The 26,812-nt window shown below is 48.8% G+C and overlaps 11 protein-coding genes across 11 annotated transcripts; 4 read left to right on the top strand and 7 right to left on the bottom strand.

Annotated features, from left to right (window-relative positions):
- Positions 1 to 55: 55 nt before the first annotated feature.
- On the bottom strand, positions 56 to 2,824 carry LACBIDRAFT_307084 (uncharacterized protein; the record flags this gene model as incomplete). The annotated part of the gene is made up of 6 exons (XM_001885708.1): positions 56 to 1,828; positions 1,886 to 2,084; positions 2,167 to 2,303; positions 2,356 to 2,447; positions 2,515 to 2,642; positions 2,694 to 2,824. 6 exons carry the CDS (start codon positions 2,822 to 2,824, stop codon positions 56 to 58), a joined length of 2,460 nt encoding a protein of 819 aa, XP_001885743.1.
- Positions 2,825 to 3,420: 596 nt separating this feature from the next.
- On the top strand, positions 3,421 to 4,318 carry LACBIDRAFT_295208 (uncharacterized protein). The gene is made up of 3 exons (XM_001885769.1): positions 3,421 to 3,532; positions 3,596 to 3,748; positions 3,813 to 4,318. Exons 2-3 carry the CDS (start codon positions 3,638 to 3,640, stop codon positions 4,233 to 4,235), a joined length of 534 nt encoding a protein of 177 aa, XP_001885804.1. The 5' UTR covers positions 3,421 to 3,532; positions 3,596 to 3,637; the 3' UTR covers positions 4,236 to 4,318.
- A 1,759-nt stretch (positions 4,319 to 6,077) lies between these two features.
- On the bottom strand, positions 6,078 to 9,236 carry LACBIDRAFT_307082 (uncharacterized protein; the record flags this gene model as incomplete). The annotated part of the gene is made up of 10 exons (XM_001885707.1): positions 6,078 to 6,338; positions 6,390 to 6,524; positions 6,576 to 6,642; positions 6,712 to 7,055; positions 7,164 to 7,474; positions 7,539 to 7,638; positions 7,700 to 8,045; positions 8,122 to 8,333; positions 8,410 to 8,594; positions 8,741 to 9,236. The coding sequence occupies 10 exons, from the start codon at positions 9,234 to 9,236 to the stop codon at positions 6,078 to 6,080; spliced, it is 2,457 nt and encodes an 818-aa protein (XP_001885742.1).
- A 2,676-nt stretch (positions 9,237 to 11,912) lies between these two features.
- On the top strand, positions 11,913 to 12,442 carry LACBIDRAFT_331391 (uncharacterized protein; the record flags this gene model as incomplete). Its single annotated transcript, XM_001885768.1, has 4 exons — positions 11,913 to 11,941; positions 12,076 to 12,079; positions 12,121 to 12,255; positions 12,281 to 12,442. 4 exons carry the CDS (start codon positions 11,913 to 11,915, stop codon positions 12,440 to 12,442), a joined length of 330 nt encoding a protein of 109 aa, XP_001885803.1.
- Positions 12,443 to 13,020: 578 nt separating this feature from the next.
- On the top strand, positions 13,021 to 14,586 carry LACBIDRAFT_331390 (uncharacterized protein; the record flags this gene model as incomplete). Its single annotated transcript, XM_001885767.1, has 4 exons — positions 13,021 to 13,086; positions 13,143 to 13,641; positions 14,068 to 14,081; positions 14,140 to 14,586. 4 exons carry the CDS (start codon positions 13,021 to 13,023, stop codon positions 14,584 to 14,586), a joined length of 1,026 nt encoding a protein of 341 aa, XP_001885802.1.
- Positions 14,587 to 16,938: 2,352 nt separating this feature from the next.
- On the bottom strand, positions 16,939 to 17,461 carry LACBIDRAFT_331389 (expansin family protein; the record flags this gene model as incomplete). Its single annotated transcript, XM_001885706.1, has 4 exons — positions 16,939 to 17,078; positions 17,138 to 17,246; positions 17,308 to 17,330; positions 17,377 to 17,461. The coding sequence occupies 4 exons, from the start codon at positions 17,459 to 17,461 to the stop codon at positions 16,939 to 16,941; spliced, it is 357 nt and encodes a 118-aa protein (XP_001885741.1).
- A 970-nt stretch (positions 17,462 to 18,431) lies between these two features.
- Positions 18,432 to 21,364, bottom strand: LACBIDRAFT_331388 (uncharacterized protein; the record flags this gene model as incomplete). The annotated part of the gene is made up of 9 exons (XM_001885705.1): positions 18,432 to 18,439; positions 18,482 to 18,728; positions 19,080 to 19,145; positions 19,236 to 19,345; positions 19,622 to 19,751; positions 19,791 to 19,844; positions 19,942 to 19,993; positions 20,248 to 20,485; positions 20,536 to 21,364. 9 exons carry the CDS (start codon positions 21,362 to 21,364, stop codon positions 18,432 to 18,434), a joined length of 1,734 nt encoding a protein of 577 aa, XP_001885740.1.
- An 892-nt stretch (positions 21,365 to 22,256) lies between these two features.
- Positions 22,257 to 22,802, bottom strand: LACBIDRAFT_331387 (expansin family protein; the record flags this gene model as incomplete). Its single annotated transcript, XM_001885704.1, has 4 exons — positions 22,257 to 22,396; positions 22,464 to 22,572; positions 22,648 to 22,670; positions 22,718 to 22,802. The coding sequence occupies 4 exons, from the start codon at positions 22,800 to 22,802 to the stop codon at positions 22,257 to 22,259; spliced, it is 357 nt and encodes a 118-aa protein (XP_001885739.1).
- Positions 22,803 to 23,703: 901 nt separating this feature from the next.
- Positions 23,704 to 24,284, bottom strand: LACBIDRAFT_307078 (uncharacterized protein; the record flags this gene model as incomplete). The annotated part of the gene is made up of 2 exons (XM_001885703.1): positions 23,704 to 24,082; positions 24,208 to 24,284. The coding sequence occupies 2 exons, from the start codon at positions 24,282 to 24,284 to the stop codon at positions 23,704 to 23,706; spliced, it is 456 nt and encodes a 151-aa protein (XP_001885738.1).
- Positions 24,285 to 24,521: 237 nt separating this feature from the next.
- On the bottom strand, positions 24,522 to 25,749 carry LACBIDRAFT_295206 (40S ribosomal protein S6). Its single transcript, XM_001885702.1, has 6 exons — positions 25,719 to 25,749; positions 25,643 to 25,662; positions 25,539 to 25,590; positions 25,029 to 25,484; positions 24,857 to 24,967; positions 24,522 to 24,790 (listed from the first exon to the last, which is right to left on the bottom strand). Exons 2-6 carry the CDS (start codon positions 25,659 to 25,661, stop codon positions 24,691 to 24,693), a joined length of 738 nt encoding a protein of 245 aa, XP_001885737.1. The 5' UTR covers position 25,662; positions 25,719 to 25,749; the 3' UTR covers positions 24,522 to 24,690.
- Positions 25,750 to 26,007: 258 nt separating this feature from the next.
- LACBIDRAFT_191503 (40S ribosomal protein S13) lies at positions 26,008 to 26,735 on the top strand (the record flags this gene model as incomplete). The annotated part of the gene is made up of 3 exons (XM_001885766.1): positions 26,008 to 26,041; positions 26,102 to 26,302; positions 26,432 to 26,735. The coding sequence occupies 3 exons, from the start codon at positions 26,008 to 26,010 to the stop codon at positions 26,650 to 26,652; spliced, it is 456 nt and encodes a 151-aa protein (XP_001885801.1). The 3' UTR covers positions 26,653 to 26,735.
- Between the last annotated feature and the right edge of the window lie 77 nt (positions 26,736 to 26,812).

Below are 26,812 nucleotides of genomic sequence, written 5' to 3'. Positions count from 1 at the left end.
TTCCTTCAAACCATCCTCAAACTACCCCAACCACCCGCCTCCCCTTCCCTAAGCACTAAATTAACCTACCAACAAGCCACTCCGCCGCCCCCCTCCACCCCTCTTCCACTGCCCCACCACCACCTCCCCTCCGCATCCCATAGACAGCCATACCAACACCAAGCACCACGACCGCACCAGCCACCACCGTACTCGTTTGTGGCCTGCGTGCAGGCCGTCGCTTTTTCTCGCCTATTCTCTCTTTCATCTTCTGCCGCCTCCCCCTTCCCTTCTCTCTACTCTTGCCCTTCTCTCCCTTTCTTCCCCCTTTCTCCCAGTCCCCCTCACTCTCCGCACTCTCCTCCTCCTCCTTGGCACCAAAAGGCATCTGCGGATAAACGACCAACCCTGGGTTCCTAACCATCGCTTCCGCCTCGTCGTCGCTCGGAAGCGCGCTAGGAGACACAGAAAACGTGTACACTACGCTTTGAGGGCCCATTATTGAGGAGAGGCGGAGCCCGGCGTCGGAGGGTGGGAAACGGGCTGCGAGGGCGTCAGCTTGTGAGAGTAGAAGGGGAAGGGAGAGCTTCGGTTTGAATGCGTGGCGTTTTTTGGGTGGTATTGTGGGGGATAATTCTACGTGGAGGCCGGACGATATAGCTGCGTCAAGTTTTGAAGAAGAGGCAGAGGGCTTTAGGTTCGAGGAAAAGGGGGAGAACGAGGAATTTTCGGATTCGGAAGGATGGTATATTGGTCTTGTCGGTATTTCTGTTTCGAGTTGTTTTCGTCGTGAGTAAGCCGTATTCTCCGCGTCATTTTCTGTATTGTGGGTTTCTTCAATCCCTGAAGTAATGTGCGTCGTTTGCCCAACCCCTGAAACGTAAGCCATCGCTTGCCCACTCAAAACGGATATTGTCGTTTCCTCAGACTCCGAAACGGTCCCAATTCCTGATATGGAAATCATCGCTTCCTCAGTCCCTGAAGTGGGAACCGTCGCTTCCCCAGGTTTTGAAGAGAAACTGGTCGGTTGAGCGGTCCCTGTCGTATAAATCGTCGCTTGCGTGATCCCTGAAGTAGAAAGGGAGGCCTCCCCAGACTCCGACGCGGATCTCTTCGTTTCCCCATTCCCTGAAAACAAAGGCGGCGCTTCCCCAGACTCCGAAGCGGGTTTTGTCAATTGGACAGTCTTCGCATCAAAGGCTGCTGCTTCCTCAGTACATGAAGGTTGCCCGTCGTCCGCCTTCCCATCCGACGCTGAGGGATCTTCATCTAGAAGGTCGAGGGTTAGGCCTGGAGTGGAGGGTGGCGGAGAGGATGAGGAGAGGGTTGGAGACGTGGAGAAAGACAGAGCTGGGGTTCGAGAGGGAGATAGAGTCGGTGTTGAAAGTAGAGTCTCCGTCTTTGAGGGAGACAAAGCCGGGGATGTCGAAGGAGAAGAAGACGCAAGCGGCCGGCCAGCGGTGTCACTCTGGTCCTCGGTAATTTCCTCCTCTTTGATTTCGTCATTAGAGGCTTCCGTTTCACCATCCTGCACTCCATCATCACTCCCACCGAACCTTCTCAACTCATACCTATTTTTAGGTGTGCTGATCCCATTGGTTTTGCCATCTGGTGACCATTCTTCTTTCGTTTTTTCAGATAATCTTGCATCACCCTCTTCTCTGGAGGGCCTGCGAGTGGGCAGTACGAAATCATCGTTCCGTCTCTCATCTTGATTTTCGAGTTCTTCATCTTCATCGTTGTCATCCCCGTCTATGAGTGCGGGTAAACTGCTTAGAAGGGAATGTATCATCCCTTCCTCGCCTTCCTCTTCTAATCGCATTACTTCCTCTTTCCTTGCTAATATAATCTGGCAAAACTGATGTCAATGATCCACCAAAGCAACCGAAAGCCAAAGAAGACATACAGCAACAACCAGATAAACGACCCACACCGGTGGCCTACAAAGCAGATAATCGAAGATATGTTGAATGAGCGCGAGGGTGGGAACGTCGTGCGCGAAGAGGGTGAGGAGATTGGAGAGGGCGAAGAAAGGGAGTGGGGAGGTCTGGGAGAGGGTTTGGGCATAGGTTGGGTCAGCAAGCTGGAGGAGATTTTGTGTTACTCTGAAGAGGATTTGTAAGTAAGTGGGAAAGGGAGTAGAAAGGAAGAGAAAAGGAAGGTAAAGGTGGGGGATCGAAGGCGTACCGTAAGAGACCAAGGACAGGCTCGAGGCCTGCGCCCATTGAGTCTCGGACGCGGTGAAGACTTAATTTCTCGACGCATGGGAGTTGCAGGTCCGGAGGAAGAGTTAAATAGAGTACTGTTACTATGTCGTGGTATCCCTGTCCTCCTGGTTAATAACCGTAAAGAAAAGAAGCAAACGGTGATAAGCACCTGGAAATAGCTCAATTTTGGTCTCTTCCTGAAGAGAGCAACGAGAAGGGCATGCAATGACGACTGGAGGGCATCTTTATCGTGCGTCTCGCCTTATTTCAAACAAGTTGAGTTTCGTAAGGTCATGGAAAACTGGTCGGGGAGTTGCTGTTGGTTCACCTACTGGATAGAGAACGAAACTCCTGTCCGTGTCCAGCTCTATCTGCCGCTCGTCCGGGTGTGGGGTGTCCGCCTCGTCTGCCTCGGTTTTATGTTTACTGGAAGGGGTTACGTTCAAGAGCTGCGGCCTGCATTGCACCTTGTTAGTTCATGCATGCATCGAGAGGATTAGAACAGACCATAATCGAACCCGATCCTCGCCAAACCCGCCTGGTTGAAGACTACGTTCTCGGAGTGCGTCCCAGTTGAGGGTTTGGTGCTTCATTACCCCTGCGCTGGGGAGGTCGTTGCCGTTGGGAATCACGCTCATCTAAATGGCACGTGCGCAATTGGCATCGTCGAACTTACGTAATGTTTAGCGCCCGGTCCTATGCACAGATATTAGATCACTCTATAACTCTTCACAACAAGAGCTAAAAAATTTTGAGAGTATGTATACCGATGTAAATAGTGCGAATATATCCTTCAATTGGAAAAATCATGCAATATATACTGAAATTCATCACTTTTTCAACATGTTGTCTGCATAAAATATTCTAATATTCATTGGAGATCACTAACCCTTTTTTGCAGATCAAACTACAGACATCCACCAGCCAATGATGAATTACTATCATTCAAGACACTTTAATATATCAATCAATACTGACAAAAATTACATGTAGTAAAAGTTTTTTTTTTTTTTGGGAATAGCTAAAAGCCCGCCACTATTAGAAAAAAAATTGGAACACTTGCAGTGTTTTGCATATCGTTTTGCGCAACCGATTTTCGTGAGTGCTATTTGGTTGTGTTGCGTCGTGACATTTTTGGTCAGACAGGTGACCGTGGTTGGATGCTTACTAATCGGAATCCCATTGGAGTGGAGTTGGCATCCGAACAGACTGTGAAGAGAATGCCTTCAATTCCACTAGCGAAACACGCAAAAGAGTTCAAACAGTGCCAGAATTGTCATGAGACGAAATCGGACAGTCAAAAGGCTTTATTGACATGCGGCGGATGTAGCCGTGCCCATTATTGTGTGAGTCTCAGGCGATCCCTCTCATGTACTTGATCTTATAACAGAAAACTCCTTCACGAGCAGAGCAAAGAATGCCAGAACAAAGATTGGCCGAATCACAAAGCGATGTGCAAACAGAATCGTGCAGCTCTAGCAATAATCAAAGAACAATCCGACAATACAGTCGAGGGTGCCACTTTGCGTGATACGGAGAGCGCGCTGAAGAAATGGGTCCAGGTAACTTTTATTTTTGCCTCTGAGCCTCAATACTTGCCGACCCGACCACCTTATGCTTATGTAGTCTTACCGCCCCATTATCTCCTCCTCCGTCATCCACGCTCTCACTCTCCAAACAAACCCAGATCTCTGCTTCACCCACGTCCTCGTCATCGTCCTAGTCCCCAATACCTCATTTCCAAACTGGGTGAAATCGATACCAAATAGCTTTCTCGTCGACGACGTCTACCCATCTTCCATGGACGAGCTGACGTCAATGAAGCCTGAATGGGGGCCAGGCTTCACTTCCTTGGTCGAACGCTCAAAGGCGCTACGCGCGAAAGGGGGCTTAGGATATGCTCTGTCGCTCATTTTGGTGAAAGGGAGCCCGTTGGCTCACATGACACCTTTTGGGATCGACGAGATGTTTGATGCTGGCGAGCTTCCGTGGAATTATCGATGGGAGGAGACACTGAAGGATTTGGTTGCGCAGGGTAAAGTCGTCTAGCGACCGTTTCTTCTCCGTTTGTCTATTCAATTCCTTGTACTGTAATTCGTGGATAATAAAAACAGGAAACTTGTATCGCCTTCTGCTGATATGAAAGCGACGTGAATACCAGGAGAGATTTCGCCAGTAAATGAATTCAAGCATGGATGGGTCTCTAATTGTTCAAGGTGGCCCAAGCAGCCACTTTGGAAAGCCAGGCTGGCACAAGCGCGAAGCGTACGCTTGACAAATAACTTAGGCACATTCAAAAAAATACAGAATTTTACCTAGCACCAACTCGGGGGGGCTCAAAAAACACATAAGCCATTTACGTTGCGCCATAAAACCACGCCCTACCACGCTCCGAATTTTCTGTTCCCAATTCAAGGATGGATACTCTTTATACCCATGATGCATGCGTGCTCAAGGCGGCCCCAAGCGCAAAACAACATCCCAGCAACAACTCGGCCAGAATCACATTGCAAAGTCGAACCCACCAGCCCACGGCAAGTTCCCACCGATTACCAGTGACAAGTGAGATCGGCACTGCCAGTGCGCATTGGGAATTTTGGGACTAGCGCTCAGGTCAGACCCAGTCATCATGTCAGACGGATCAACAACAGTACGGCAGATAACGGGGAGGCCAGGTCGTGAACTCGTTGCTGTTGACAGTGACAGTTTCATTCCTTAACCAGACTAAAGCCTAATTTTGCAGACCTGAGCGCGACAGCGGCTTCCCACCTTGTTGCTGCAGGGAGGGAACGACGCAACGCTGTCACGGTTGACCCTTTGCGATCAAGATGAGTCGTGTCCTTGACCTTTCCTTCGATAGGCGATGTCATAAGAAAAATCAACGTCACCCTCTCGAAGAATCTCCAATAAGTCAGGCACCAAGGGAAGAACCAGGGCGTGGACGATGGCTGAAAATTCTAAATTCTGCGATTGTGTCGGGGTGGTCTATGCATATGTATATTATCTCAATCAAATACCTGAGGCCTGAGGACGAAACATATTCTCATTTTCGTCGTGGGAGACACCCATGGAATTAGCGCATGCCAGCGCCGAGGAACGTTCGAGAATCGAATTTCATCTTGTCCAAAAATTTTACAGCCACGACTCGTTGAATTACTTACTGGAGATGTTGCGCTCTGAATCAAATATCATCCCCCTCGTGCCCGTCTTCTAGCGGAAACGCAAAGTTTGAGGGATGCAGCGTGGTGCCAGTGGAGATCTGTCCAAACGATAGGCCCACGTCGCTGAGATGCTGTGTGCCTCTCCCATAGATCGCTGTGGGAAGGAAGGGCCTGACAATGACATTGGACAGGAATGAGGCGTCTTGGGTCTTTCATTTCCCAATGACTGGATGTGGGAACTCGGGTCCGAGCTGTCTGTAAGTAGAAGATAAGCGCCATAGAAAACATACTAGCAGCTGGGATTACTCGATTGGAGCATTCCAACAAACCGACAAGTTAACCAACCTCAATTGTCCCCGGGAAGTATGTTTGGCGGTGGGGACTTCGACACGTTTTTGCTGCAGTGATGATATCAAGAATGGGGTTTCGTGATGGAATCAAGAATGGGGTTTTATCCGAGCGATTGAACCATGAACGACAGAGATTTCATATCAGCTTCAAGTTCGACGTCAATGCTAACCCCTCCAAGAAACCAACGCCACTATGCTGTTGAAGTCATTTGACAAAAATGGCGGTGGTTGCAGATCAAGCTATAGATGGCAATTTGATCTCTCAGATTTCCAAGGAAATTCCAAGTTCGAATCCATCCAGCACCATCGATTAAGCCAACTATTACCATAGCAGTAAGTAAGTAGTACGCAGCACACGATCACCCCCAGACTCAACCTTATCATACAAGTTCATCACCGCCCACCTCCCCACCCCCAGCATCATCCACCAACCCCCGTAAATTTCTCTTTTCCCCCTCGCCATCCCCACTCCCATTCACAGACAACCTCAGCGCATGCACAACCCCACGCGCCTCTGCAATTTTCTCGCTCAATACCCCTTTCTCCCCCTCTGTCTCCCCGTCCTCCAGCTCATCCTCCGGATCGGCTTCCTCAATAACAGCGCCCTCGTCTTGTAGGATTTTCCATGATCTATCTTTCACCTTCACCGTTCACATCAGCACCCGACCATAACGAAAAGAGGGAGAAGTTACCTCTAGGTTCTGCCCCACACTTATATTTTTGACAATTTTGCCCTCCAACAACGTGTGTTGCGTCCGCCGGAACGACCGCACGAGGAAGGAGGCCATACTGTTGACGGGCCAGAGTGGTGGGACTAGTTCGATGACCTGCATCCCCACACATCAACTTTTCCTCTTTTACGGGGAGAAAGAACGCACATCCACAACATCAAGATTAACAGCCTGTGAGTTGAGCAGGTGCGTTGCTCGTTCCGAGTTGACCTGACTAAGGGAAAGGAACAAAACGAAACAGAGTCAGCACCTTCCTTCGCTCAAGTCTAAGTTGAACACTCACTCATCTCCATCCATATACACCTCCAAAAGAACCTTCAAAAGCTCCTTCTTCAACCCCTCGTCCACCGTCTTCTGTCTTGTAATCACCGACGGGGCTTGTATCTTCCTCATCCCCGTTTGGCTTTGCAGCTTGCCCCCCTGCCCACTCCTTTCCCTCTGTATCGGCGACGCACTTGAGAAAGCAGCAGCAAACATCGCAACACCCACAAGCCCCGCACTCTCCGCCGCACTCCTCAACGTCCGTTCTGACACCACCTCGCCTCCAAGTGTACAGTATGCCTCTGCCGATATTGGGTCTTGTAATTCGTGTACGAGTAACTCGAGCGCTGCGCGGTGATTTTGTGTCTGTGTGAGTGTGTGAGTGAGGTGAGGTGATTGAATCATGAGCAAGAAAAATGAAAAAGCGAAAGTCGGTTTGTGGTTGAGAAAAAGGAAGGACTGAAAACCACCAACCTTACCCTCCAACAAAGCCCTCTCAAAAACCAACACCCCCCTCTCCTTCTCCCCAGCCTCATCCAACCTTCGTCTCACAGCGTCAGGATCATAAAGCTCCGACAGGGAGAGCACCAAAATCGTTTTAAGCCGCGCGCGTTTATGCGGAGAGTCCGGTGTTGTTGAGGTGTAGTATGCGAGGAAAGATTGGGTACGTGGTAGGGAGGTTGAACTTGGGGGTGAGGTTGGGGTTCGGGTGTTCGGAGTGATAGTTGAGCTTGAGCTTGAGGGTACGGAGGGGGAGGACCGTATAGACGAAGCGAACGATGCCGCTGTCGGAATTAAAAAATGCTCCATCAGCCACTTGGAAATAATGAAAGTAGGGAGAAAGCAAACCTTTCGCCCTCCACAACTTCAACACCCCGACATCGTCCCTCAAATACCCAAGTACCTGGTCTATACACGCTATTGCTAGCCTTGTATGCAGCTCCCTTGACTGATAAAAAATAAGTTTTTCTCATTCGCAATAAGGGAGCGGGGGAAGGAAGAAGACATACGTTACTCCTCCGCCTAAGCACCAAATACTCAAGATACTGAACCCCCGCTGCAGGGTTGGCTTCCTCAATCTGGTCAAGCAATGCAACATCCTCTTCGGGTTTTTCGCGGCGTTTGCCCGTTTCGCGAGGTATAAGGAGCTGTTTGGAAAAGTACCATGTTATCCCAGGTGCGATGTAGGAGTGGGACGAAAAGAAAGACACCTTCAGCCCCCGTTCCAAATCCCGCCTAACCAACCACAACCCCCATTTCTGCGTCAGCGCCCTATCCTTCTTCTCCACAACCAGCGAGACGAGTCTTTCCAGGGGGTCAAGGACGTCATCATCTTTTATTGTGCCTTCCACCAACCTATCACAATCAACCGTTAACGCTGCCTTCAAATACAAAACCAAAACAGAGGAAGCAAAAGCAAAGAACCACCTACCCCTTCAAAAGATCCAATACCCTTCCCCTCCCCTCCTCTCCCCCTTTCATCCCAAAAAGCATACACAAGGCATTATACAACCCCGCCTTGCGAAGCTCTGGCTCGACTTCTGAGAGGACTACAGAGTTTGAAGGGTCTGAGATGAGAGCGTAGAGGTCTTTGCGACGAGCTGGAGAGCGTGCGTAGAGCTTCGTAAGGACCGTGTCTACTACCTAGTAGGGTCGTTCCTCCATCAGCTCGGTCCAAGAAATAAAAAATGATAAAGGAAGAATAAGAACCGACACTCACAGGATCACACAACTCCCCCCAACTCCCCCCCGCCTCCCTTTCAATGGCCCTCTTGGTTCTCCATTTCCTCAAAAACGTCTCCAGCATGTCCAAAGAGTTTTGCTTGAGGATCTTGAACAGTTCCGCGGTAGGCGGGGAAGAAGGTGCGAGGTGCGGGGAGTAATTCCTGACTAGGTTTTTGGTGACTAGAATTAGTAGAGTTAATCGGTGCGAGGGAAGGGGGTGGGAAGGTGTGCAGGGTGTAGTAATCCAATATAAAATGTAAAGGTGGAAGGTGTGAATCGAAAGACAGGATTGGATATGGTGAAGGGGGAAGAAGAAAGCGACTTACTCAAATCACCAACGCCCCCCTGTGAAGGCATCCGTTCCTTCACACCCCGAAACACGTCCATCTCATCTTCGTCCCCGAACATACGCCCAACAACGTCCGGGAAATACGAGATGATGACTCGAGGATCGAAGTCACCATTGAACAGCGCCTTGCCGGCATCTTCAAACCTCGTCTCCGCAAAACATTGGATACCAATGAGTTGGTACACGTAGCGCATTTCGTCTTCCTGTTTTTGCGTTTTATGGTTGTCAATAATTATTCTGATAACAATAAAGCCCCATAGAATGGGGAGAGAGAACGAACGAACATCATCCTCGTTAACGATCAAGTTCCCCTCCAACCTCCTCTTCCTCTGATCAGCGAGAGCGAGCGCGTCTTCGAGCTGGTGCGTGTCAATTAGGGAGGAGACTTGTGATATGATGGTTGATGGCACGAGGGAATGGATGGAGGTGGGGGTTAGGACAAGAATGGAGGAGCGGGGGAATGTCGAGGACATCGTGCCAGTAGCCGCTTGACGTCGTCCGTGGTGGTGAGCAGGATGTCGTGACCGACGTGACGCGGGTCCAACACTGAACAGGCGTGAAGTAAATACATAACAACAATCCTCCGAGTTTCTCGGGATCCACACAGAGTCGTCTTGAGGTAGCCAGTGTCGCAAGAAATTGTAAAAATCACGCCAAAGCTCTATAAAAATCTTAAACAAATTTATATCTGCACAATCTTTCCAGGGTTTTATCCCAGCTTCAGCCATCTCTCAGCTCTGTGAGCTACCAACCCAACTTCTATATCCCGGATCGGTGACAAATCGGAGAGGACAGTGCATGAACGATGGTTAACGCGGCGACCATGGGCATCAGAGAGACAGGAAGCTTCATAATACAGTAGAGGCACGTTTTTTGAGCTAATGCCGCAATGGTAAGGTGAAGCCTGAGCTAGACTCCGAAGAGGATTTGAGCATCCTGGTGCCACTGATAGGCAAAATGCGGGATCGCTATAGGAATTCCTTATTCTTAGTGAATCCATAAGAAGCGCTGAATAAGAGGAAGTTGAAGTGGAATACGACAAAGTGGCAGAATAAGTATTGGGCGTATCTCAGAGGCCGCTTACTTAGAAGTTGATTATGAGCCATGATAAGGAGGAGCCAGTGGAGAGGGTCGATGTCGGAACTACGCCCAGTGGGTGCCCACTACCGGAACATTGAGATCGACCGAAAATGCAGACAAAAAAGAGGGAATACGATGGCAATAGTAGTGAGGACTGCCAGTGGGAGGCGAAAGGACTTGAGCTTGAGTCGCAACTTGAAAAAGTTGAAGAGGAGCGGTAACCACGTGATGATCGATGATTTATCTGTGTTTGAAATTTCATCTCCGCCACATCTAAAACTAAGTACATCCTCTCCCACATTCCCCTCTGCAGGTCCGCGTTTTTGTTGGCCTATTCGTACGCTCGACCTGATGACCAGAAACTTGTTGCACCGACATAGCCAAAGACAAAAAGCAATTTTTTGCTTTACATTCCTATTGTCGCCGCCACAGGAAACACCGCTTTCTATTCAAACGAATTTTCCAGCTTTGAAGTATTCAACGCGACCTCTGAACTAAATTACTTTCGCGTGTCGTCGCGTGACGTCATGAGGTTTTTGTTGTTTTCGACCATGTGAGATTTCGTAGGCGTTGAAGGTCAACTTTTATTGTTCGTTGTACTGATCCCCGGTTCAGGAACACACCTTCACAATAAGCCTCAAATAAAATCGATATCGGTATTCAAATGTTTTATTATCCGCCGCGTCACTCGTTCTGGGTGTTGCGGAAATTTGCGTTGAATTCAATGAGGTCGTTCAAAAGAAACGACGTTTTGACGATAGAGAATCAACTTGATTCCTGCAAGTCCCAAACATTCTTCAACAGACTCTCTGTTATTCACCTCCGAGACCCTAATTTACTCTCATGGATTCCTTCACCTCCCTCTTTACCGTCGTCGCCTCCGCCGTTTCCGGCCCCACGGAGATCCCAACCAACGCTGATGATGGTGGCAGCGGGAACAACGCGTATTGCGTTGTTGCTTGAATCACTCATGATATGCATATGACATTACGACCGTGTACATGTGCGTCCCTCATCGTTTTTTTTCGACCCATTCTGTTCCTTACCTTGAGTCCAAAAGTCTTCAGAGACGTCATCGAAATTGCTCATCCCACCATTGGCATACATACACCACATTCAAAGTTATCATTCGACATTCGATTTTTGCCCTTGTATTTCGACTTGGAAGGAGTTTTTAGCCGGGAATTTCGCGTGCTGCATACATTATCTTATTATCTACGACTTGTTTCCCACTCGTGCTTCATAAACTTATGATCTCGGAGTCTCTGCGAACAGTGCTTTTTACCTGGCTTTTTACCTGGTATTGGCTTGAGACCAAATTTCGTCCGAACAGTCCTGAAGACCGAGAGCCTGTAAATAGTTCTTATCAAAGGTGACCATTCCCGACGTTCATTAAATGTTGCATGACGTCCTAGGTACTCCATCTGGGTCCTCTCCGACAGCTCTCGGGGAACTCGAAATCACCTCTGAAAATTACACCTGCAAATCATGAAACATAATTTACCGGACCGTATAAAAAAACGCTTCGCCAAGAAGCTCCGGAGCGACCTGGCGGGCCGTGGCAACTTTTCAACACTAAAGCGCAAGTTAGGCGGAATTTTGCACAAGGCTCGTCGAACCTGAGACCAACAGTTAGGCCTGAGCGCCGCTGCTGACGGATCCACGTAAAAGCTGACGCGCGCTTGTCTAGGACGCCCGCGAAGTTCGAACCTGCACTCCACAACATCCCAAATTATAGTTGGATCAGTTTACAACAATGTGCTGTTTTTAGACGTGTTGATAGCACTTAAGTTCAGAGTCGATATATCACCGCGAGATAGCGAAACAAAATCGTAGCGTCCGCCTATGAAAAATAATGGGATGTATGAACGACGTGACAAAGGGAGAGTTCGAAAGCACGCGGCATACCTGCGGCGCCCTACCGTTAATTTCAAAATGCCCCACATGCTCTGAGTCTCCCCCAGACTCCAGTCTCTCCCGAGTCCCTTCATCAAGTTTCCTTCCGTGCCGATGATTTGATATACCGGAAACACAGGGATCTATCAATTTCCTTCCAACAAAATCACAAGATGACCGAGGAGAGGAACTTGAAACGGCTGTACGTTTCCCTCTTTCTCCTCAATTCGCCTGCCGCATGGTTGCTCAAAAATCTGATTGGCAAAGAAGAGCATTCCGCCAAGATGGCATGCAGCACCCATAATTTTCGCGTAACAGAATAATCCGGTGTTTTAGAGCTGTGAGTCGTGTCCGGAATATTACGCTCTTCAGGACTTGTAGAGCCTTCAAAAAGAAAAAATCCTGAATCACGTAGGCCAATGCTCCAGCCTTCCTCCAACCAAACGCGGCGGCCAATCCATAAAAGCACTGAGGGATTTCCGCCCCAGGGCTAGCGACTTGAGCGAAAACACGAAAGTAAGTAGCCAACGGACCGCACAAGAATGGCAACACAAGCAAATCAACTCAGCGACGGACACGCGGTGGATTAACGGAGCAACCAGGTCCGACGTTCCAGATTGTTACCCGTCCAGAGACCGGGAAGCTCACGGGCGCGGACCGGTCGTGGAAGTTCAACGATATTGGCAATGGACGTCCGAATTGATGTATAATCAAGGACTAGAGAAGTGCGGATCATACGAGGGAAGACTATTGTTAGGATTGGCGGCTTGCGAAGGATGGCATAATGATTATATCGGAGGCGCGACTGGGTATGGACGAGGAGGCGAACGCCTTTGAAGAAAAACACAAAAGATGTGAACGGAGCACGCTGACGGGGCCACAACTAAGGATCCCCCTACCGACGCCAGCGGTGTCTAGCCTAGTAGCATTGAACCTGCAAGAAGCTTCCGGGAATGACATCCGGTAGGAGCGTCAAATGAAGCGATAGGGTAAGTACCAATGAATAGGCGCGACTGGTTGATACCTGTATTTGGGAATAAAAAATGCTTCTGGCAGCTGCGCCGACAGGCTCGACTCTCGAACCCTGTGAACGAAAGGCGCCGTTCACCAGTTGCTTTGACCCTATCCTCATGGGATGCCCAGGTCAGATGGAGTGTGCCTGACTATGAAAGCCCGTGAAAGTTTTGAAGCTTGAGAGGTATGGATGTCGGTCCGGAAGCGTGTGTCCCGTACTTAAAAGGCCGACTCTTTAGAGTTGTGCCGGCTTCTCACCTTCGCACCATGGCGCAATCCAATACTACATCCCAGTGGAAGAATCTGCGCAATAAGAGCTCTGACTGTGGTACCGTGCGTCCGACCTATTCTCGTATCAACTTTTAGCCTCATTGTTGTCATGATATTAGAGACCAAGCACCAGCCTCCTTGCGCCCGAGTCTCTGATGGGGTGGTATTGTGCAGTTTGGGACTCGCACACCGAAATGGAGAACACACAGGATTTCGACGAGGAAGAGACGTGGCTAGAACTAATCGCGCTCAAGGGGGGAGTGGGCGGGCGGTTCCGCTGGTGGCGGAAAATTGGGACATTCAAGGCATTAGAGCGCGACGAAGGCGTCGCGGAGAGCCTCTGGGTGATGGATAACGTCAAGTGGTCACCATTAGACCCAGAAGACGAGGACACAGCCGACGGTGACGACTGGCGCGACAGAGAGGCTCATGGCCACGGATTGGCTGCGCTCTCGGTTCTCGATGACGAGGGGTACCCCTTCCTGGAACAAATTTATAATGAAGGTTTGGACGAAGAGGGCGAGCTTGCTAGCGTGCGAGTTGTGTGGAAGAAGTTGGAAGGCGAGGGGTTGAGGGAGCCGCTGACAGCAGGAGAGATAAACCGTTTGATCTCAGCCGGTACGATCTACTCGGAAGATTTCTAGACTTTCCTTTTCCTACATTAGTTTTGCGAGTAATTGTTGTATTTTAAGTATTAGAATCGGGCAGATCGTTGAAAATCAGGCAGGATGATGAGCATTGATGAAAAGAACGAATTCGAATTTTGAAAGACCGCCATCATGCTTGCCGATTTCAACTCTCGGAAACCACCATCACCACCTAGAACCCATTGCGATTCAAGCTCTCTTCCCCTCGGCTACACTTTCCAATTGAAACGAAGTTGAGGATGTATCGAAGCGTTGGGACCTGGCCACTAGCCTCACATGGTGCCAATTAGAGTCCGATTCAAGCCAAGGCATTGAACGTTGAACAAGGTGACTGATGAAACCTGCCCCTATTGTCGCTAGTCATATATACGTGACCGTTATGCGGCCCGCTGTCCAGTGATTCAGTGTCAGGTATGTCCATCTCACTCTGCTGGCCATTATCACGTTCACCAGGGCATTTTAATAGCAGGCCCGCTTAGCCCTTATGGATACATCGAGTGATCGCCTGTCGGGCTGTACCTCGTCGCCCACTTCACCTCTGCCTCTCTCCAAGTTGATCTCGTCCTCGCTTGCAGTCGAAGACACCGCGGCATCCTCTCAGACATGTGTCACCATTGACTCTCATGATCATCAGCTTGGGGAACACCCCACTAATGTCAATTTGCACATCAAGGAGTACTCCGACTCTGAGTCTTGTTACTCAACCAGCTCGGCGCCGCATTCTTCTCACGAACAAACGATTGCTACCCTGAACCGCTCAGAGGCAAGGATGTCTATGTCAGGGCGCCGAACCAGCACAAGCGGCCCCAGAAAGCCTTCGAAGGGCTCGAGGAAATTTGGGAAAATGAGGTTCTTCCCTATTTTCAACAAGAGGAAATCGAAGGGGAAGGGGAAGGTGACGACGGCTTCAACTTGAATCTTGAAAGAATAAGGTATCCACGTTGTATCACTTAGCACAAAGCGTTACTAATAAATTATCAAGACATAACTGTATCGGCCTAGCCACGGTGTCGTTTCATTAAGGGGTCCCATATTTTTACGTCAACTAAACTGAACATTGTCCAAGTCGGCGGCGTCGGAACGACGCAAATGATTATCTGTTGCCTTCAACTCTTCTCGGTAGTATTGATCAACTCGACTTCACAGCAAAAATCATCGTCTATGACATTGCGGAAAGCTGTTCGTTGCCACTACTCAGTCAAGGTCGGGACAAGACTTCAATCTGGCTAGCCCTAACACTTTGGCTGGGGGCATGACAAGGCGATCAGCGAGATCACCTATCTATACGTTTCTGATACTTAGCTTCAAGCGCAGCAAAGCATCGATTATAATGGACCATTACCCCGCCTAAGCCTAAGGAAATCTTTGAAGTGTTTCCGACCAGTCGAATCCGTGAATACTTGACTTTGCTCTTGAATTCTGCTGCACGGGACGCCCTTGCTTTATTAACGCTTTGGCTTTTCGTGAGTTGCTATTAATGTTTCTCGATCTGGTTGACGTGGCAACGAAATTCTTTTTCAAGCTTCAAAAACCTTTAATTTTAAAACTCGGATAGGTGTAGAACGTCAAATGATAGGGCCAGCTCTGGCAATAAATCGAGTCCTTCATCATTTACGGCTCAACGGGCGGTGACAAGACTGATATGTAGTGATTTGACGGCCCCCGGTTAAACCCCGACCTAAAGGCCCTCGAACGATTTAACTTTTACAGTTCCGGCAGGCTTTACCGGTTCAACTGAGAACTCACCTCGATTTCGAATTCATCTCGTTAAACGCTTAGGCCCAATGATATTATCTCAGTGGGATTACATGCTTCTTCGTTCCGGAATTTGACAACAGATAAGTGGAATAATACAACGTTTGTGGCAAAAATACACTCGAGGGGACCTTAGGTGTCATAACCTATGTTGGCACTTTTTACTAGCCGCACCAGCTCCTTAATCGAATCTGCAATTCCTATCCGCTACGGAATTTCCCTACGGTGATAAATGAATGCGCATTCTTCCTAATGACAATCGCGTTTCAGTTCCACAATATTGGGCAAAAGGCAACTTCTTCCAAAAACTATAAAACACTAGGGGCCGGCCAACACCAACACTCCGTCAATTGAGGGCGGGCATCTTCCCATTTGTGCTCGCTCTGTATTTGACCCTTTGAAACTCTTCCGATGCAAGGAGGACTCCGGATAATGCCCTTGGAGGCTGTCCGTTCACCCAGACAGATTTTGGGAAAATTTGGCCGCTACGCCGGTTCATTTCCAAAACCCCAAATACCTACTATGCCACTTGTCCAGACAACAGGCAAAGCGGATTGTCAGTGCCATATCCATGGGCCAACAAAGTGACCGATGGCGTAGTGGTTGAGGCTCCTTTGCACTATTTCTCTCGGTACCGAAGGTCTTTTGATCGACAAAGTTCAAGGATGAAAACTGGTTTGCTAAAACATGCCCAAATTCAACTGGCCATTTTTTTCCGGGTCTACACTGATCGTAGCCCGCTTTCAAATGAGGTGCCATCTGTTCACGAAAGAAATTTAGTTGCGCCTTTTTTGTTTTTTTTGCAGATTGCACAGCCTGGGAAGGCCGTTTCAATAGTCCCGACAAAACTGACAGGACCAATCTAGGCATTCAAAGGCTTTCCCTCCCATCCCAGGCTTGTCCGGTGTCCAGACAAAAAGGGCCAAAATTTTGGAAAATGTGACCGGCATTCGAGGGTATTACCCAGGTTCCTATGCAGGGCGGCGCAGAGTGTGAAATTTCCGAGATATAAAAAAACATGCACACGGCTTTGACACGGCTGTGATCAGCCCATTCAAAACATGATAAGCATGTATTCATAGCCAAGCTTTTTCAGGGAAGGCAATGTCATTCAAATTCCCTAATCTAATCCCGGCTCCACCTCCCCTGCCGAACGTCGACCTCGATCATCGATGGCAAGGGTAGGCCTCGAGTGATGTTAAAACTTTCGGAAGCCTGAGATTGGGTAAGGGTCCTTAGTATACATTGTAATGAACCACTCATGTCCACGTACGATTCACAGTTCTACATTCAGGAAGCGTGACACCCATCGCCAGAACAAAGACACAGTTTTTGGCTCGTGCAAATCAGTCTCCAAAAGGTATTCGTTACACGCACCAGCTTATTTATCATAACGTGGGGCTAAATCTACCTGCAGCAACTTTCTGAAACTTTCAAAAATATAATGTCTTTCGGACATACATGGCGCCGGAGAGTTAATTATGAGGGAAAGAAGATAAGCCTGATATCTCTCTCATACGAATTCCCAAGTGGCTTTGAACCATCCACTTTTGAGCGGCGCAAAGTACTCAAATGCAGCTGGGGTGAGACCTATGCCGCCAACACAAGTAGGGCATTTGTCGGCAACAGTGACGATAGCGCTCTTTCCCCCATCTATAAAAAACATCGGCCTTCAACGTCTTCGCGTACAGAATGTAACGGAGGGCGCTTACAGAACACTTTGACCTTGCGTCCGCAGAATCTGCCATGCACAAACTGAGTGTTATCGAGTGCCACGGAAAAGTCGGAATTCTGAATGGCCACTCCGCAGGTACCAATAATCTTTTTTAGAAACCAGGTGAGCAAAGAGACTGCTGATAAGTTGATAATACCATGAGCTTACGCCGGAAGGGGTATAGGAGATCGCTGGAAGAGAATCAGTGAAATGTATAACTACAATGTATAAACCCACCAGGTCCAGTGTATGCGTGGCTGGCGGCGGTAGCCGCCTTTACACAGAGGGCGAGGAGGGCGGAGGTTACAATACTGAGTTGCATGTTGAAGAAATAGGTGTTCAAGTGGGCTTTGCTGAGGCCAACAGGGAAGTAATCGAAGTCTTTTATACGTCCAATAGTCACAAAGGGTCGAGGGTATCATAGCCGTGCGTTTCATGAAGTGTAGACCCACTTATTCTTGTCGGTAGGTGTTGGCATTAACAGCTATGATTATTTGTGGTTCCGACGTTTGAGGGAGCGAAAAGCATTACTCCAAGTGGAATTTTACGGGGCAACGAATCCGCATTTCTCGCCAGCGTGGAACTGTTCCCTGGGTGTTTCGTTGTTTGTGGTCTTGCCCTGCCGGGGAATCAACGGTGTGACCGTGTACCACCATCGCTGCTATCGAGTTGGAAGGAAGGTCAACCAAAGGCTATACGTGACCCGCGCTCTGAAGCGCCAACGAGACGACGACCTCTGCTTCGAATATCGGTTGGCGAGCCCCCAATTGCCTACCGAGACTTCTGTTTTATTTTTGAGGATTTCTGCTGCTCTTAAAGCATGACTGCTTCATGTCGGATTTCGAACGCGTCAACGAGCGCGGTGAATTCTTGAACAATAGTTCTTCCCATGAGACATTCTCCCGATGCTCCATGGATTTCCAGCGATTCTTGGACAATTCTTCAGACTAGCTTCTTCAAGTTTCAGCGAATGAAACCTTCTATTATTGCCCCTTCCTGACTTGAGGGTTTATGACAATTCGTAAGGTCAGCTTATTTCAGGATGTCAACAGCGGAAGATCACCCACGGGAAGTTATAGGAGATAGAGTCCCACCTCAATCCGAATCTCACGGAGTTGAAGGGGAACTCAGAAAGCCTTTTCGAGCGAAGAGAAAGAAGCAGGACCATGCCGAACTTATCCCGAGTCCATGCGCCTCCGGCTGGCAGACCATTGAGGAAGAGCCTCTTCTTTTTCGCTCTCCATTCCTGCCCTTTTTTTTCTTTCGAACAGCGAGAATGCCGCGTTTCTATCTCAACATGCTGGTTTCAATTTTCATAAGTAGTCTTGGGAAATTTTCTCACCTTGATAATTGAACGCCCCAACGCCATGTGCCTTCAGTGTTAGTTTGGATGTAATATAAAATTGTTGAGATTGGGCCAGACGCCACCCTAATGGGACTTCAGGGACCTTCAAGACTGCATGTGCCTTCAGCCCCTTCAAATGGTGAGGGAAGGCAAAGTCTATTTGAGCCCAATCTCTACGTCCTTGGCGAAGAGAATCAAGAACGACCATATCGGGCTTGCTCCTAGTCCTTGCGCCTCCAGTGGGCTATTGAAATATTTTCAAACGGTGGGCAAGTATGATGTCGCATTTCTATCCCGAGGATGCAAGTGGTGGTTTAAAACGTATACAAGAGGAGGGGGGACTATGCGCTTGGAACTCCGATCCGAAATGGTCGATTTTGGCCGTTTCTGTCAGGCCTGCATCAACCAAAAAATGTACACATACGGATCGGGTTCGGCCAAATTTGGCCCAAAATGTACGCAAAATGGATCGGAGTTAAAAACACGAGAACCTTTTTTTTTTCACCATCCAGCTGGGGGGGTGGGCCAATTTTTTTCTTATGGCATGGTGGGGTACCACTGTTCCAAAGGGGCCGGTGCTGGCCCAATTCCATACCTCCGGAGGCCAACCGAGAGATTTCTGTACTCTGGTAGATCGGAGTTCACTGGCGACCAAAGGTTTCTGTACTCAGGGAGGATCAGAGTTGGGCGATATTTTTGAATTTTTCTGTACGCATACTGGGCCACTTTTTGAGGTCGTTTCTGTACGCACCAGGATCGGAGTTCCATCAGGATTGTCCCCCCTCCTTATGCAAGTCGTTAAGAAGTTCCCACGTTGACCACTGCAAAGCTGTGCCAGGTCAGCTCTTTCCAAATTCCGTCCTAGCAAAGCAAGATATAAGAGGACAGTGAATATAACACGACAGCAAGACCATATATAATTAGCATAGTGAGACCACATTCTGAGCTTTAGCGGCGCTCAGTTCTTGCCCATCAGAATGTCGTATACTTATAGCCGTTCCTAGTTCTTTAGGTTTCTCTTGTGGTATCTGATCGCGCTAATTGTTAGAAGAAGGGAACCGAAGAGAAGGAGGAGGAAAGGAATGGCGTACCAACTTGAAGTGCCCCGTTCCCTCAATCACGGTTATTGATGCGTACCCCCGCTCGGAGATTGGTGATGTGAGGGCTTCGTGTACTTTTGCAGGGCTGTCATCGTACATTTATTGATTCCATAAGTGGGAAACAAAGACGTGCAGGGAGAAAAGGGAACGTACATGAAATCCTTAATCTTCCCAAGTATAAGATGCACCGGTATAAGATGGCATACCCTGTCGAGGTCGCACACGGGTTCGGTGGCGCCTGCTACGTCGCTGTACATTGTCTGTGATAAAGAAGGGAGTTAGATGAGGTAGAAAAGGGTAAAGAGAATAGGCGGGGATAAATACCACTTCCCGTTCCCTCGTACACGCCAACCCAACCTGCCCATCTTCCTTCTCCCTAATCGCGTATTTCTGAACAACATCTTCGTCTCTAGGATGCGCAAGAGAGAAATATCATTTATATCGGCCAAAAATCAATCTAAGACGTTTGTCAAAAAAGAGAAGAGAGCCGTCGTAGTATTTGACAACAACGGAAGATATCTCGTCGGGATCTCGTCTAGTTCCTCCTTCGCACCAGCCTCCCTCCACTCTTTCGCTTCTATTGACATTTCAATATCGAGCGAAACCCGGCGGAGCATTGGAAACCCATTGGAAAGCACGGTGTCCAACATTCCCCAAACACACAATTCACCCCGACGGACAGATAGGGATTCAGCCTCTATGGCAATTTCTTCAATCACGTTCGGGAGTCCTGAAAGAATGCCGAGTTCCTTGCATATTCCACACACAAACTCTGTGGCAGATTCATGCACTTCGAAATCATAGGAGAGGTGGAGTCGTTTCAGCGTCGATAGGGAACGTTTATTGATCGACGGGGCAATACTCCCATATTCGCTCCCATATTCGCCGTTGAAGTTATCCACTAACAAGGGTGAGTGAGTGTAAGAATCAACCTCCATTTTTGGTGCTTACGATTGTATCGCAGAGTTTCGAGCTTGTTCGTTGCGTTCACTAATGCATGCACTACAGTCAAATCCAAATCTTCCTCCAGATAGACACACAACGTCCGAACATTGGTAAAGTCTACCATTGGGCCGCCGTTGGGACATTTAGCATTGAGAAGGCGCATCGCATATTGACCGCTCATAGCATGCTCATAGGCGAACACCTGAAGTCGTGGGACTCGGATGTCCGACACTTTCAAGTCTAAATTTGAAAAAATCAAAGTGGAAGATTCTTGCTCGTCTACGTCGGCAGAATCAAAGTAGATGTCAGAGATGGAGAGGTCCGTGAGGTTAACGCAAGCAAGGAAAGCAGTGATGGGGAAATCGTCGACAGAGATTTTTAAACATGTGATGAAGCGCGATTGAACGACACGCAGTAGCGTGTCTCTGAAACGTTGGGGGGCTTGTTTACAACCTGCCTTGGGGATCCCGCCATACAAATAGAAAGAGCGTACGTGGCGAAGCCGCTCCAGCACCCGAGGAACGTCATCATTCAAAGAGTCGTAGGTGTCGATATAGTATGTTAACGTGTAGACGTACTCTGAAATTGTCGGATTGGTGTCTAGAACGTGCCAAAATTTTGGTCTGATCACCGTGACGTTGCTAGGGGTCCCGGGGGTAGAGTAACCACTGCGTTGTGAAGTGGCGAGGATGAGAGATTGAAAGATGTATTTGCGACATAGGGGCAGAAGCGCTGTGCAGGTCTGAGAGCATGCCTTGAGGGCATCTAAATAACCCCGGAGGAGGTCGATCACCACTTCGATGACTTCCAGAGGGCAGTCGGCGAAGGACGACATGATTTGGACACAGTGTGAGGATGAAGACGTTTTTCACACGCCCACCGAAGAGATCGGGGTGACGACTGGAACGATTTTCAATCTTAGGCAAATCTTAGGCACACTTTGCAATACACACTCGTATGCGTCGCTCTTTTTCAACTTTTCTTCAACGTCGAAACAGGTGCACCGAATGTGCAAAGTTTTTGGCCCCAAAATACAAGCCCGTTGTTCCCCGCATATTGTATTACTCTGCTTAGTAGATCATGAAGGTCGCGCGCGCCGGTGAAGGCTTTGAACAGCCTCGGGTTCACATAGCGTTACAAGGCTCGTCCTTCCTCAATCAGAGATCATCCAGCACTTACATAGAGGCCATCCAGTTATCAAATCTCACATAATAATCAGTAACGCATAAAAAGAATATATTTTTTGACATGACAACTTGCGCATAACTGAGCGAACACGCCATTGCCAACTAGGACGAAATAACTTCCCCATCCACCTGTTGAGAGGTACAGATCGCGTCGGGGTCTCTTTTTGGGGACGGCTTAAGGAGGAGGGGAGGGGGTAGTAGGTAAGAAATTGGGTTGGAGGCTCCTCAACACACACCCCAGTGCGGCCAGTGCACACATTTGAGTGCTTTGTTTATGCTCAATCCAAGTGCGTAGACATTCAGTTGAAGTGCTTTTCACACCTATATGAAGTAAGTAAATCGTAAACCATTTATTTACGGTAGTACAACTACTACCAAACCTCAAGGATATTTATTACACGCACCAGCGTATTGATCACAACGTGGGGCTAAATTTGCCTGCAGCAAGCATAAGCATCGTTCACAAATATAATGTCTTTCGGACAGATATGGCGACGGAGAATTATTCATGAGATAAAGAAGATGGACACGATATCCCTCTCATACGAATTCCCAAGTGGCTTCGAACGTTCCCTTTTCGAGCGGCGCAAAATACTTGAATGCGGCTGGGGTGAGACCTATGCCGCCAACGCAGGTAGGGCATTTGTCGGCAACAGTGACGATAGCGCTCTTTTTTCCATCTATAAAAAAAAAAAAAGCATCGGTCATCGCGTACAGGAGAGTTCAATGGAGCTCGAGAGCGCTTACAGGACACTTTGACTTTGCGTCCGCACAATCCGCCAGTCCCAAACTGAGGTTTGTCGAGGGCCACGGAAAAGTCGGAATTTTGAATGGCCACTCCGCATGTACCAATAATCTTTTTGTTTTTTTAATAAAATAAAAACCAAGTGAGCAAAGAGACTGCTGATAACTTGATAATACGGGGGCTTACGCCGGAAGGGGTATAGGATGTCGCTGAAAGAGAGTCAGTGAAATGTTCAACTACGATGGATAAAACCCACCAGGTCCAGTGTATGCGTGGCTGGCGGTAGTAGCCGCATTTACGCAGAGGGCGAAGAGAGCAGAGGTTACGATTCTGAGTTGCATGTTGAAGAACTGGGTGCAAAGTTGTGGGCAAGTTTGCTGAGGCCAATAGGGGAGTAATCGCAGTCTTTTATACGCCAATAGTCACAATGGGTCGAGGGTATCAGAGCCGTGCACTTGGTGAATTGTACACCTGATTATTCTTGTCGGGAGGTGTTGCCAGTAATAGCTATGATGATTTGCGGTTCCGAAAGTTTGAAGGGGCGAAAATCATACCCCAAGTGGCATTTTACGGCACTACGAATTCGGATTTTCTCGAACAACGTGGAATTGTTCCGCTGAGCGTTTCGTTATTCCCTGCCGGAGAATCGGCGGGTGTGATGCACCACCATCACCGTTATCGAGCTGGTAGGAAGGACAACTAAAAGCAAGATGGGGCCCGGTTTCTGAAGTCCCCGACGAGTCGAGATCTTTGCTTCGAAAATCGAAGTTCGCGAGCCCCCAAATTGCCTATCGTTAATCGTTCGAGACCTCCGTTGTGCTATGAAGGCATGACTGTCTCATGTCGGATTTCGAACGTGTTAATGAGCACGGTGGTTTCTTGAGCTATAGTTAGTTCTTCCCATGAGAAATTCTCCCGGTACTCCATGGATTTTCGACAACTCTTGAACAATTTGTTCAAATCAGCTTTGGCGTCGGAAGGTCAGTCACATGTAAATCATGGAAGACAGAAGTACCCAATCTCACCGAATTGAAAGCGCAAAATCAGGAGACAGCTAGGTGACCTATCTTCTGGACGGCCGATCATTCTTCAACCCACGGGCCATGACAGCATATCTTCCACTCGTATCTGGTACTTCTATAGCACCGATTTTCTATCTAATATGCTGGTTTCAATATTCTAAGTACTCTTACGAGAAAAGTTCTCACCTTGATGATTGAACGCGCCGAACGTCATGTGCCTTCAAGGTGTTCGTTTGGGTGTAGTACATACTATCACCGAGGACTCGGATGCGAGTGGTTCCCTCCCATCTTGAGTCTTAACAGTCACTTGAACACACAGATGATCCGTAACAGAGCCAGACGCGCGATGACTAGAGATCCCTCGAGCTCGAAAGGGGATTGGCAGAATCATCCACTCTAGAGTGATATCATCATAAAGACTCGGAAGGACCTTTTTCTTCTTTCTGTTGATGTTTTTGAAACGCTGACGTCCACGGGTTCCGTCAGTGCCAGTGCAAGGCCTTCCGAGGACGATTATCACATGAAAGCTTTTGGATCTGGAGGAGGCTTCCAATGTGGGGCCCGACCGTATGTATGTACCTGATTCTTCTTCGGATGACCTGGCAAGTGACTCCACTGAAGGCTACAGACACCGAGTTAGATGGGGGTGAGCTGAGGGGAACTTACACGCAAGCACTGAACGAGTAGAGCCTTCGCAATCTAGATTCACGTTGACGGGATTCGCATGGGGCAAGTGGTGACGGTGGAAAAAGAAAAGCAGCTCATCATTGGCTCATCACTTTCCAGACTCCCAACTCGCATAAACGAAAAAAGTTGTGACGGAGGACTCGGAGGCAAAATTCCCCAGCTAGTACTTCACGTTGGCCAACTGGCGGCCATAGTTTAGCACTGGAAGATCGTTGAGAGAAGGGAAAGAAGATCGCGTGCGGTGAAATCACGAAGAAGGCTTCGAGCTACATACATGTGATGGTACAAAGCAGGATGATCCGTCTCTCAGACGCCACGCTCCACTTACTAAATCTCACTACATAGTCGCATACAACCACCATCTTGGTTTTCAAAATCATGAAATGTTTGCTTAGCCTAGGACATGATGCATACTTAAAAGCGGAGCGATACGCAAGACAAACACAACGACATAACACCACCCGCTCGAGTAACAGCCATCCGCAATGATTTAGGCAGAGGTAGCACCACCCGAGACGATTTAGGCAGTGGTGGTGGCGGCAGCGGTCGCTTTGTGGTGCGACGCCTTGATAGCTGCGGCCTTTGCCTTTTTCTCGGACACGCGTTTGGCGATGAGGGCGCTGTTAAGAGTGGGGGTGTTAGTTATTGGGTAGAAAGAGACTGGGGGACATGGAAGTAATACGCACTCGTACTCGGTCTTTTGCTCCTTCTGGTGTTCTATCCTGCGGCGCTTGAGCGCGTTGAGGTGGCGACGACGTTGGAGACGAATGGGTGTGACCAGTCGTTGGATCTTGGGCCTACAAAGCATTCATGAGCCACCAACAAAAAAAAGCAATTTTCAGGAAACAGAAAACTCACGCTTTGGTATAAGGTTTTGCATCCTCCTTCTTAGCACTCTTAACCTCCCTCCTAACAACATACTTCCTAACATCATCCTCCTTGCCCAAATTAAAGAAGCTCCTAATCTTCGTAGCCCTCTTCGGCCCAAGCCGCTTTGGCAAAACCGTATCCGTCAACCCAGGAATCTCACTCTCTCCCTGTTTGACGATGACAAGGGACAAAACGGCGATATCGGGTCCTACGATGCATCCTCGGACGGATTTGCGCTTACGCTCGCCGGAGCGGCGGGGGCGGTAGCACGAGTGCCCGTCGGCGAGGAGGAGGCGGACGCGAGAGGGGAGGAGGACACCTTGTTTCATGGGAAACCCTTGTTTGTCGTTCCCGCCTGTGATGCGGAAGATGTACCCTTTCCATTCGTCGCCGAAGGAGTCGCCTTGGACTTCTTGAGCAATTTTCTTGTCGTAGAATACGCGGCTGAAATGGGGGGTGGTTAGAGGAGAGGAGGGGGAAGATGGGAAGAATGCGTACTATCGTTTCTCATCGTCGAGGTCGAGGAGTTTTTGGGCCCCAGTTGCGGGGTCTGTTTGGGTGGTTGGGACGATGGCGATGACGATTATGTAGAGATGACTTACTGGCAATGTTGAACTTCATGCTGTAAAAAACGCGATGAGCTCTTCACAACAAAAACGACGAGGGGGCGGTATATACCTTGAGGAAGGAGAGTTGGGTCACCTACGACACCTCTTGCAAATGGGCGAGCTGGATGGGTCAGTAACACGTACAAACACACAAATCACCGATCGAATAAAGTTTACAGCTGTATAGTTACACCTCAGCCACTTCGGGAGTTGCCGCCATCCTCGTTGTTGACGCTCTCACCACAATCCCTGGTGCAATTCCTCAAGGCTTCAAGACTTCACCCCCGCCAAATTATTGCAAGTCGCCAGTTTTCCTCCTCGTCGTTGATTCTAATCGGGCGTTATTGTACAGAGTAACAATGGGTCGCATGCACGCTCCCGGAAAGGGCATTTGTGCGTCTCCTCCTTCGACGCCATTTTTTCTTCAACTAACTAACTACCTTTGCAATCCAGCGTCCTCCGCACTACCATACCGCAGGGCACCCCCCTCATGGCTCAAAACCACCCCCGAAGACGTCGTCGACCACATCGTCAAGCTCGCCCGTAAAGGCCTGACTCCATCCCAAATCGGCGTCACCCTTCGAGACTCGCATGGGATCCCCCAAGTTCGTTTCGTTACGGGAAACAAGATCTTGCGTATCCTTAAATCTCAAGGTGCGTTTCTTCCTTTCACGCTCAACCCCCCTCATCTTACCGCTTTCTTTTTTTTCTTTTTTTTTTTTCCTTCCTTCTTTCCATTCCTCCTTCGCGCATATTTGCACGTACCTTTTTGTTTGGGGATAGGACTTGGCCCATCCATCCCTGAGGACCTCTGGCACCTCATCAAAAAGGCGGTTGCCGTCCGCAAGCACCTCGAAGTCAACAGGAAGGACAAGGACTCCAAGTTCCGTCTTATCCTTATCGAGTCCAGGATCCATAGGCTCGCGAGGTATTATAAGACCAAGCAGCAGATTGCGCCGACGTTCAAGTATGATGCTGCTACTGCTTCGACGCTTATTGCGTAGAGGGGAGGAGGGGAACAGGGAGGATATGATTATGCAACCATGGCTTGTCGTGTCAAAAAATATATTCTTTTTATGCGTTGCTCATGGTTATGTGCGAGTAGTGAGATTTAATGGCTGCGTAGCGTTTGAGAGCTGGATGAACCCTGGCCAGGACTAGCCT

This window comes from Laccaria bicolor, genomic scaffold (genome assembly GCF_000143565.1).
Source record: "Laccaria bicolor S238N-H82 LACBIscaffold_33 genomic scaffold, whole genome shotgun sequence".
Lineage (NCBI taxonomy): Eukaryota > Fungi > Basidiomycota > Agaricomycetes > Agaricales > Hydnangiaceae > Laccaria > Laccaria bicolor.
The sequence above is the reverse complement of the archived record's forward strand: the minus strand, read 5'-3'. Positions and strand labels throughout refer to the sequence as shown.